This window comes from Notolabrus celidotus, chromosome 1 (assembly GCF_009762535.1).
Source record: "Notolabrus celidotus isolate fNotCel1 chromosome 1, fNotCel1.pri, whole genome shotgun sequence".
Lineage (NCBI taxonomy): Eukaryota > Metazoa > Chordata > Actinopteri > Labriformes > Labridae > Notolabrus > Notolabrus celidotus.
The window spans coordinates 24,001,141-24,013,182 of record NC_048272.1 but is presented as its reverse complement, the minus strand read 5'-3'; the positions used below and the strand labels follow the sequence as shown (position 1 = coordinate 24,013,182).

General features: G+C 41.5%; 1 protein-coding gene across 3 annotated transcripts in view; it reads right to left on the bottom strand.

Moving 5' to 3' along the window:
* tacc1 (transforming, acidic coiled-coil containing protein 1) overlaps positions 1-12,042 on the bottom strand; it is a 32,233-nt gene that overhangs the window by 7,088 nt on the left and 13,103 nt on the right. The window contains exons 1-3 of one of the 3 annotated variants that reach the window (XM_034682634.1): positions 11,432-11,501; positions 4,926-5,035; positions 602-2,291 (exon numbers count right to left, since the gene is read on the bottom strand). In XM_034682634.1, the coding sequence (XP_034538525.1) occupies positions 602-2,220 (1,619 nt within the window). In that variant the 5' untranslated portion in view covers positions 2,221-2,291; positions 4,926-5,035; positions 11,432-11,501. Of the gene's footprint in view, positions 1-601; positions 2,292-4,925; positions 5,036-6,403; positions 6,950-11,431; positions 11,502-12,042 lie in introns of those variants that run through there. The other 2 variants (XM_034682614.1, XM_034682624.1) reach the window with 2 other exon arrangements.

Genomic DNA, 12,042 nt, shown 5'->3' with positions numbered 1-12,042 from the left:
GAGGTGAAACAGAGGCCGCCTTTTATTTGTCCTGATGTGCTCCCTCCAACATCAGCTCTGACACAGCACATGCCACAATGACAGTAAAATGGGAAGCCAGCATGCATGAGGGAAAGAAAGCATCTGTAGTGAGAGTACTTACAACAGAAAACAGAGAAACTTGACTTGTTCAGATGTCCTGAGGCCAAGAGAGGAGGACGAAAGCAGAGTTTGGAGGGGTTGTGTAACAGACAGGAAAAGGAGGGATGAAGAATGAGGGGCATATTGATGAAGGGGGGTGAAGAAGGGAGAGAGGAGAGTGTGTGAGTGACTAAAGGGGTTCAGCTCAGCATGTTAGATTCTTGGCAGATAGTTTTTAAGTTTGAGTGTAAACCCAAGACGAAGACAGAACCGGAAAAAACTAAAAATAGACCAAACCACCGCAGCTTGAAGCACTTTTGACTGTCTATAAATAACTTGCATCAAAGGTCAGTATGCAGTGTTAAGTGTTTGGCATGTTTTCAAAGCATTGTTTAGTATGCATCCAACCATTTCATTCAATAATAATATTGTGCAACCTCAAAACTGCATATGCCAGGAGCGAGAGAGAAATTGTACTTACTTGGGTGTTCTTTCTTTGCTTTTTTTAGGAATCTGCCTCACTTTCTTCTCCCCTGCTGTCTGTTTGCCCCCTTCTTTCACTTTTTTCTCCGGCTGAGCAGCACTACTAGATGATTCCTCCTTGCTCAGAGTTTTTGAGGATTTGAAAGGATCCACAGAGTCATCAAAAGTGTCTGGATCAAAACTGTACGAGCCCTTAGGGAGGTCCGGAGAGCTGCTCACCTTGCTGTTGCTACCAAACGGATTAAAGTTTGGGTCGTCCCACTGATTGGGGTCAAAGTTATAGTTTCCAGTTTTTGGAATAGGGATGTCATCAAGATTCAGAGGTGTGGTAGAGTCTGAGACTGGCAAAGCAGGCTTTGGAGTAGGATCTGAAACTGGTTCTGGTTCTGGTTCTGGTTCTGGTTCTGGTTCTGGTTCTGGTTCTGGTTCTGGATGGGAAACTGGTTCTGGTGCTGGATGGGAAACTGGTTCTGGTGCTGGTTGGGAAACTGGCTCAGGTGCTGGTTGGGAAACTGGTTCTGGTGCTGGTTGGGAAACTGGCTCTGACACTGTAGGTTCTGGTGCAGGTTTGGAGGAAGCCACAGATCCTTTGGGCTTCTGCTTCTTTGCTGCCAGCTTGCTGTTCGTCTTTTTACCACCGAATTTCTTCGGAGGTGGCTTGCTGACCATCCCCTCGTCCAGACCGAACTCCAGCATCACAGGCTTTGATTCTAATGACTCCACTGTCTCTGATTCACCTGCAGCTGCTGTGTTGGCCTCACAGACAGGCAATGAGCTACCAAGTGGTTCAAGTCTTGGGAGAGAGTTTGGCCCACAAGGTGGGGGAGAGTTCTGGATTTTAGCTCTGCCGCTTGTGAAGGGGTTGAAACTGTCATCCAGCTGGTCGAGGTCAAATTTGTAAGAGCCCTTGGCAACAGGAAGTTCTTGCTCCTCATTTGTTTGGGGTGGTTCATCCTGGGAGGCCGTAAGCTTCAGGGATGGGGGCTTGGACTTGCTGGTTTTAGTCTTTTTAGTGGGTTCTGTCTGTTTGAGTTCAATGCACTCTGATTCTGGATTCTGCTCTGAAGCTGGGCAGGCTTCAGGTTCACTGATCTGGAATGAGTCTGGCTCAGATATTTGAGCTGGGGCAGGAGCTGTAGCAAGGGAAGGAGCAGAGGAAAAAGCAGGGGGTGCCGAGGAAAGAGCAGGAGATGGAGCAGGAGATGGAGCAGGGGGAGTAGGGGAAGGAGCAGGAGAGAGAGTAGGGGGAGTAGGAGAAGGAGCAGGAGCAGGAGATTGAGTAGGGGGAGAAGGAGCAGGAGATTGAGCAGGGGGAGAAGGAGCAGGAGATTGAGCAGGGGGAGAAGGGGAAGGAGCAGGGGGAGCAAGGGAAGGGGCAAGAGCTTGAGCCGCATCTGGGACAGGGTCTGCATCTAGGACAGGGAATGATAATTGGTGTGGCTCAGACTTTGGCACTGTGCATTCAGCTAATTCAGACGTTTCCTTCACCAAGGATGCTGTGGGGTCTGGCACGGATCCAAAGTCCTCTGAAAGATTCTGTGTTTGCTCTGCTTCCAGGGTCTTGATGTTCACCTCCAGCGAGCCACCTGTGGGCATGGCAGGTTCTTCCTGACCCATACTGTGGCTGAGAAAAATATTCTGATCCCAAACAGGGGCAGTCACGATCAGGTCCTCCTCCTGATCCACATCTGAGGAGAAAAAATAAGAGAATAAAACATGTTAAAAAGGCAAAAATTCACAACTGCCTGCACACTTCATCTGCCTATGATCATCTCTCCAATCAAATCTGAACTAAGATGTAGCTGACTTCTGATTGGTTACAAGCCAGCGAACTGTTCCACTAGCTGCTGTTGCCATGGCAATGTCTTACTATGAGGGCTATGACATTTGAAGTAGTGCAAAAGAAAATAGAAATAAAGAATACAAAGAGAGCTGTGATTTATAACTGTCTTAAGGAAAACAGGGACAGTGGTGGTTGTTGTGTGATTATTGCCTCCAGGGAACAGTTTGACACATCAACATTTCTCAGTATGCCTGTCATCCTCACTGTCATACTCCTGTAATATTATGTTGCTAGGAGACTAGCACGGCCTACTGTGTTTCTACCTACTTCCATTCAGATTAGTGTGTCTCCAGAGTGTCACCCTCAAAGTATTCCTGCAATCCAACATGCCCATACAAACATGTCCTCATCAAATCCACATGCATATTCAACAGACAGGTATAAGGTTCCCTTTTTGTTCTCTCCCTGCTGTGTTTATAGAGGCAGAACATGCCACGGCAGGGAGAAGTGTCACCCAGCTGCCGGCTTAAAATAATACTTAAAGCATGTGGTTTGAGTTTTGAAGAAATTGTTTTGCATTTGTTTATCATCTTGTTCTGATCTTAGTATGAGTACCACAGTATGTGCCAGTGCAGAGTAGTCAAGACACCAAAGACCTTATTGTCATTGTAGGTATAAAATGAAAACTTGTATAATGAACATTTAACTCTTCAGGCCAACAGCATCATATAAATGAATCATGTAATTTTCATGTGTATGTATGTGCATGTATGTGCATGTATGTATATGTTGTTTATATATATATGTATGTATGTATGTATGTGTATTTATATATGGATATATATTTGTATTTTTTACACTTATTGCTCTTTTACCTTTTCCAATTATTCATTTTTTGATATTCACTTATTCATCGTATTATAGTTTCACTATTCTTTATTTTCCTGCTTAAGGATTTATCAATCTTTTATTTTAAATTATTATCACATATTATTGGCTTGTTTTTTCATTCATTTACTTATTGTGTTTCTTATACAAAATGGATGGAGGCTACAGCTCCGGGGAGGAAGCTGTTCCACGGTCTGTTAGTCCATGTTTTTATTGACCCGTATCTCTGACCTGATGGCGTGGAGTCAAGCTGATTGCAGCCCAGGTGGGTTGAGTCTTTAATGATGCTGCTAGCTTTCTTGTGAAGATGGCTAGCATCGATTGTGTACAGATCTAGGAGGAGAGTTCCCAATCCTGCTATCCTTTGTGCTGTTTCAAAAACATAAATCTATAATATAATCACGATTTTAAAGCAATAGCATCTACAGTGTTTTAAAACCCCCATATTCTAAAACAGTATTAATCATGTATGGTGAATATATTACCTTAAATGGAGGGTCTTCTACTGAAAGTCATGTCCAAAGCAACTCTCAAGTATCATCGTATTCAGACAAACACAGTTATCAGCATGTTTGTGTTTCATGAAGCACTTCAACATAAGCCTGCCAGAATTCAAACGTCCTTATACACAGCTGCAGCAGAACAGATGTTTGCGTTTAACTCAAACATGAACTCCCTCCTCGCTCCAGATTAACCTTTTTAAAGTCGTTACAAAAAAAAAAAAAGCATCATCACCAAAAAAAGCAACTGCCTCACAAAACCACATGGCCTCCTCCTCGTTCAAAGGCGTGCTTCATGATGGTTTTAGCCAGATAACACTCTTTGTTCAGTCCCTCCCCTCACTGTGACCTCTATCAGTTACCGACACAAAACGGGGTGAACCAAAGCTTTTGTTGAACCTGTTGAATTCCAGAGCAAAGGCCATTCCCACACTGACTCTGCTAGAGGTTCCTCCCCTAAGGGATTTCAATGACAACGATGCTTCCGCCTTAATCACACCCAAACATCTTCTCAGTGCATGCCAGCCTGCATACCAAGCATATAGAACATGTTAAAGTAATAAGTAATAAGTAACCTCAGGTAAGTGTAATAAATCATTGCATTGACACGTCTGTATGAGCCATTTATAGATTGAATATGTTCCTATTGTTTTAATAGGTACACAGAGACAGGTATATCCTAAGTTTAAGCTCAAAAAGCTGTAGGTGGGTACATTCCTGAGACATTCAGACTGCACATGTATCCAATTACTCTGACATGGGGAACCTGATACAGTTCAGTCACAGTAGAGGGTTTTTTATGTGCCTAAAGTGCAATATAAAATGTTTTTAAGATATAACAATGCCTTTTATGATATATTTCTTAATATTTTTCCTTTCATTGAATACAAACAAACATGTACAATGATGTAATGTTGGTTCACTTGCAGCAACATCATAATACTCTTGTTTCCATGGCAACTTAAGGGAGGGATACCCTGTCTACAATATGTTCTGTGTGCTTGAAAGGGCATTTATTCAATATTTGTCATGTTACCAAGAACTTTCAGCCACCCCTTTGGAAGCATGTTTACATCTCAGACACTTGGCCAACTCTACCTCTGTTCATATTTTTCCCTCTGCATCTCTGACATGCTCAGCAGTGGCCTCACCAGTTCTGTCTGCATCAGTGTTGTTGTTCTCCAGCTCTTCTGGGAAGGTCGGAGGGGCGCGGACAGGAGTTGCTGCTTCAGGAGTGTCAAAGTTGCCGTCTGATTCAGAGCTGTGGAGAGAAGAGAGGGAGAGCATGAAGTTTCCAAACATTACAGCCACCATCAGACTGTAGGAGGACAGAAAGATCCTTACGTAACAGAGGAGTAAATGCTGGAACTGTGTACACTCAAAAAAAAAAGCCTAATAAGCAGTGTGACTGTAAACATCACCTGAATAAACAGAACCACACTAACTGCAGTAAAAAGTGATCTATGAGCAAGTAGAAGGACAAATGCAATGCTTTATTTCTACTTCCTTTTTATTTGTTTTCCATGTAAGATACTGCCATTTTATTTGATTCAAGATACTTATCAATGACAGTGTTAGTCAGACTTTTGAGTCTGTTTTGCCTTAATCAGCAAAGTGTGATGTCGGTTTTACAAACTGTTTAACCTGAAAACTTGCTAGTTAGACAATTTCTGGCATAAAAACAACATAAAATAGCATATTTATAACAGTCAAAGAGAGCTTCCATAAAATTATTCACACAGGGTTATGTTAAACCCTACTTTGCCCTCTGACCTGATCTTTTCTGTCGTGTTTAGGTGAATCTTAGCACTTTTCTTATGAGCTAGTCACTGTGAGAGGGTTAAAGATTGAGTAATAACCAGAGAGACAGAGGAAATAAGACAGCCCACTGTTTCCTGTCACATTTTGAGCACCCTACAGTAAGAGATATGAGACTGGAATCAAACAGAAAATGCATTTTCAAGTAAGAACTGAACATTGCAACTGAATGCAGCTTGTTAACATTGTCATCCAGCAGCAGTTGATTTGATTTGATCTCTTTAGGAAGTTACACCACAGTGGAGATAGATATTGATGCGACTGGTTCAATAACTGTTGATCTGCTTGGATAGTTAGCAAACACGGATTGTGGAGGTCAGTGTGAAAGAGTGGTGGTAGTTCTTTTTGTTTACAAAGTCGGAACAAAGGCTGAGATAATATCAAAGCACACACGAGGAGCAGAGACAATAAGGCATGTGTCATGCTTGTGAGCAATGATTACATCATTAAACTACCTGACTGCAGAGCTGGTGAGTGTTTTATTTCTGTGTGTCCACAGAAATGAGGATGTAGAGACAGAGAAAAACATTCAGTTCACAGTTTAACCACAGCAAGGGTAGAAACATGTCAGCTCTGCAGGGACACATTTGACATTTCTGCATGTTGACAAAAATCCTTCATGCAGATAAGAACAGATATGTTTATGTCGCTCTTTTTCTCTGACCTTTTCATCAAACGCTCAAAGTATCAGAGCTTCCCCAATCGGACAGGTGGAAGCACAAACATACACACTCATGTACACACATGTGAAAAAGCCCCCAGTCCAGACAGTGAATCACAGAGGTCTCAGGAGCTCCAGCACAACACTTGCCTGCAGCTTTGAGATCTCTCCTCCTCCTCCTCTTCCTCTCCTCTCTCTTCAAATTGCTCCCTCTCCTCGCTGGCCTCCTGCCCCTCACCATCCTCCTCTCCCTCTCCCCCTCGCACGGCCGTCCACGTCCATTTGGCCCATGACACGGGTGACAGCCAAGACATCCCTCTTCTTCTTTCCAAGGGGGTTCTTCAACTCTCTGTTGGTTCAAGTATTCGCTGGATTGGTTTCCAGAGCCTGACAGATCCTTTTCTGTGCGTATTTTCCTCAGATTTCCACCCTGCCAACAGCTCTCACATCTTTCCAAGGAGCCTCTCTCTTCACACGAGTTCTCTTTTTCTCATAAAAGGAAAGAGACATACCTTTTCCACTCATCTATGTGTGTATTCTCAGTCGTTAAATCCCAAAATTATGAGCTGTGTGCTCTGTCTTCTCTTCTTTTTTCCAGTCACGCTTCCTTCTTCTTCTGCCTCTGTGGCAGAATACCACAGCTCTGATCAGCTGGGTTTCCAAATGCTGCTCTCACTCTCTCCTCCTCTGAAACCACCCCCCCCCCCCCCACCCCACTCCAACTGTTCCCCTCCACCTCAGGCTGATCCACTTAGAAAAAGCACAGTGGGGGAGGCAGGAAGCTTGAAGCTCTAAAAGCAAAGGCAGCTCCTCTGTACTCAACTAAATGACTTCCCCTGTGGTTGGAGAGTGGTACGTCCCTGTCAGACTGCTCGTGCTCTCTTGAAGCGAGAGGAGGGAGTCAGAAAACAAACACAGAAGGAGGAGAAAGAGGAGGAGCTGAACTGTTGGGGCTCCACACTTTATAGCCCAAAGAGAGGTTAGGAATGTGGGGCTAGATTTTGAAGCCGCTCCCCCAGGCAGTTTAACAGTTAACTGTTTCTCCCATCAACGTCAGGCATGCATGACCAGGGGAACCAGTTCTGTGAAGTAGCCTCAGGAGAACTACCTGGCTGGATTCAATTTGTCTGAGGTAACAGTTCAAACCACTGTGCTGACATGATAACAATTGCCTCGGACGCACTAAACAATGGATGATTAAAACTCTTTGTATTATTTAAAGCAGGTACAAATTGTCTAGAGTCCTCAGGTGTATGTGTCTGATTATTTACTAATGTCACCAAATAAACCAAAACCATGACATTGTGTTTACTAAGGACTCTGCTTGCAGACCAAGAGACATGTGACATACAAAAAAAAGATAATTGAAGACAGAAGACAACCCACTAGTAACAACTATGTAAATAGATTTTCTTTTAACAGTGGACACAAATGAATTTTAACTTTTTGATCATGGCTGTCCATTTGATACCATTGATGATGGTACTTTTATGGACTGACTAACAAGGGACTGCCTCAGGGGAAAAGTCTCATAGTGGTTCAAAGCCACTTTTTATTTACAGTCTATGTTCAAAGCATTCTCAAACAGATTGAGTAATTGTTCATAATGGCTACTCACGATGGCTCCTATCACTAGGGGTGTTCCCCAAGGCTCCATCCCGGGCCCCCTTGTTTTTCTCTGTATAGACTTGTTCCTTCAAGGACATGTTATCTACAAACACAACATTCTTCCTCTTTGTCTTTTCGATGTTCTATAACCTACATCTCCTTCAGCTTTATCGTTCAAAATTAAATGAGAGATTTCTCAAAACTTCTTCCACCTAAATACAAATGAATATGAGTGGGTACTACTCATAGTTATTTTAGGCTCTCTATACGCCAGAGTAGTGCCTCAGAACCACAGGCAGGTCTCTGCTGGCTTTTCCTTAACCCTAACAGAAAGCTGGCTGGGTTTTCTGTTTACAAAAAAAATATTTTTGTTAATTTCATGGGTTTGTTTACTGTATTCTGTGTATTGTATCCCTTGCATTTATTTCGTATGTATCTTTTTTTACCCTCTAGGTTATTATTCAAGCTCCTGTGGGGAACTTTCTGTGTGTGTCTATTTTGGCGTCCCCTGTGGACAAAGTTGGTTATGAATACCTTTATGTTTTTTGCTGATCTTGTATGTCTAAGTTGTGTTTTCAGACACTTGCTTAGGGTCTTATTTGCTTTGGTTGGTTAATAAAATGGCATTACTTTGAATTTTTAATGTATTCATAATCAGATAAAACGCTTCTCACAGGGGCTTTAAGTTTATAGTTTTTCAGAATGTATCTTGTTAACAATATCTTAACATAGTGATATCCATATCAGCCTCAAAAATACAACATTGGTTGGGATTTGGATCGTGGATGGAAGTCTTGATTGATAGAACTGAGAAGATGAATGATTTCAGACACGGATAAAATGGTACTAGAAAAAGTTAACATCAGACTTTTGTGACTGGGGTGACCAGAGGGTGGCCAGGTGTTGTAAACATTAGGGGCTTACCCAAACCCTAGAAGTGGTTATCTCCACTAATCACATCTACTCATAAAATAAAAGAATGAAAAGTGTGTATTCTTGTATATAATTTTAAACTTTACAAGGTAACTCAACAGAGTGGCAAAATTGAAATCTGCTGAACTTAATTATTATTAAGGACTCAAAAAGATGTTTGTCCAAAGTAAACATATAAAGTACCAAAAAAAACAGAAAATGTGTTAGACTGAAATGAAAAGAAGCACCTATCAGCCTGTTGAAACACAACCAAAATACTTTATCTCAATTTAAGTACCGCCTCTGTCAAGGCAAATTACCACTCATGCTTCAGGATTTCAGGATTTCACTTACAATCATGTCTAGGACTACGGACTTATAAAATATGATACGGACAGACTCAATCAAAGGAGAGACAATTGACTCACAGGCTAAAAACATCCAACAGAGATTTGACAGACTTTGTCTTCAAGGTGTTATGATTAAGTCACTCTGGGATTATACACCCTTTTTTTGGTGGGCCTGTCATTTAGCATGATAATGCAATCTCTGTGTATTGTTTTGTAACACTCTTCTCTCCTTCCAGAAGCTCCTTCAAGGTTTGGCTTGGCCAAGCAGCAGCTAAACTCCTCCCAAATTCCACTGGAGAAGCAGAGAAAAATGTGCTTCAGTCAAGCTCAGAGTTTCCACTTTGGACCAGAAAGGGTGGGGTTCATCCTCTACCCACTTATTAAAAGTCGGGTTCTAGTAGAGCTTGTGGCTGAGGCTAAGGCTCTGCTTGCACTGAGTGCAAATAGTTGTGAGGGGGTGGTACTAAGAGGTAATACGTTTGCCTTTGTTGTTGGGTTAGTATCTCTTCCTTGCCTGTGAGGCAAAATAACCAGCCTTAAGCACCTGGCCTCTGAAGTCATTGAGCAACAGAGGAGAGCTCAGCTCACAAGATGAAAAGATTATCCATCCATCCATCCATTAATCTATCCATTATATTGACCCGTTCGGGGTCACAGGGGGCTGGAGCCAATCCCAGCTGACTTTGGGCGGAAGGCAGGGTACACCCTGGACAGGTCGCCTACCTATCACAGGGCAAACATGGAGAGACAAACAACCATTCACGCACACACTCACACCTACGGGCAATTTAGAGTGATCAATTAATCTGGTGAGCATGTTTTTGGACTGTGGGAGGAAGCCAGAGTACCCAGAGAGAACCCACTCATGCACTGGGAGAACATGCAAACTCCACACAGAAAGGCACCTTCCCTACCAGGGACCAGAACCAGGAACTTTCTCGCTGTGAGGCAACAGTGCTACCCACTGCACCCCCGTGAAAAGATTATTTAGTTTATAAATACTATGAGCAGCAATCATTTTCAAAAATCCTCAGTCAACATAATGGTCATATCTACACAAAGCTGCGACACCTGAGAAAATGTATAGAGATGATGTGACAGTGATGTGTTCCCTGCGTCTGTGGAAGTTATTTTTAACATTAAACTGATTCAAAGTGGAAAAAGCGTTTAAGTCTTTGTCTCCATGGATTCTCTGTTTATTCTAAAGTGCTCCCTGCACCAGTGGTGAGGCCAGCCAGTAAAAATTCACAGTTGCCAGTGATAAGTGGGTTACATAAGAAAGGTATCATTTTACCAACCCCAACATGAAATCATGATTATTGATTTACAGTAAATCATAACAACACAAAAAAAACAGAGCTGACCACCACGTCTTCACTTCTTTAAAAACTCTATCTCTGCTTGTCTGGTCTAAAAATGGCATCAATAAACAGTTGTTAGCTTGACAACGCAGCTGTGTTTGTCTCCAGATAAAAGACCACCCTATTCTTCAAAGCTGGACTAACACTATACAGCTACCAGAACTCCAGCCAAGGAGTCTGACACTCCACCAAAATCCAAACAAAACTCCAAAGTGCTCAGATTTCAAACACAGTGGGAGGAACCCAAAAGACAGATTTTAGAATACAGAAAGCCTCTAAGGACTGAAGGAAAGGAAAACAATCTGGCTCTCCCCGCCTACTGTGAAGTTTTTCTGAGTTGACACAACGACTTAAATTCTGCCTGGCTCTGTGCAAACATGACTTATGACATTCTTATGTCGATTCCCCATGTCAGGCTTGCATGCAGTAACGATATTGTTCTGCTGTGTAACATTTAGGCCTACAACTAAAGTGCCAGAGGGAATGCAGTGATAAAATGGGCACATAAACACATGATATATTTAAGCTCTGCTGACGGTGTAATATTTTTAAACACTGTTGCCATAAATAGGGACTGTAAACATTTTCAGAGGACAATAGGGGAGGCACTCCCTTAGGAACAGTCTATCTCCTGGAGGTGGAAATGAGTGTAGACACAGAGGAAGAAAGTGAATGACAGTGACCAGAAGATTAAGATGTGGAAAAGGAGGGCAATGTGAAGCAACAACAAGCCTATTAAGCATACAGTAGTCCTGATTGCCTACTGTAGAGAAACTATGATGTAACTCCTATACCAGCAAACATGAAACTACAGCAAATTGAAAAGCATGGTTTATACATTCATCATATAGAAACTGAATCGACAAGTAGCTAACTACGAACAGAGAATTATGACTGTAAATCAACCACTTAAGATGAGAACATTTTTAGGCCAAAAAAGTACTCACGAGTTAGGTGTCAAGGATCAGGATCAATGTGTTGCAGTGACACCTAGCGGTGAAACCGCATAATGATATGTTATGAACTGAGGAAACGCTCTCATGATATCTTAACGAGGAAACACTGGAGGTAAAATAAGATGTTAAAACCCAACACAGGAAATTATAATCACCAAAATAAAATACATTTCTAAGATAAATAAAACACTAAAATATTAAACCATTAAAATAAAATAAGATGCTATACTTAAAATAAATAAATAAATAAATAAATGAAAAATAGATTAAAAAATAAATAAGCACATAAATAAATAAAGTAGAATAAAAGTGACTAAATTTCGAACTATATAATAAAGAAATAAAACTGTTCAGAATAAAACTCAGTTAAAAGCGAGACTAAAAAGATAGGTCTTGAGTTTGCTTTTAAAAATATTTATGCTCTGTGCAGAGCATAAGAAAATGAAACAAAGTAAACTTAAAATTACACTACTGGTCAAAATTTTGGAAACACCTTCTCATTCAAGGGTTTGTATTTATTTTAATTATTTGAATCACTGTAGATTAATACTAAAGACATCAAAACTATTATATAATATTGTTTTACCATAATATGGATTACA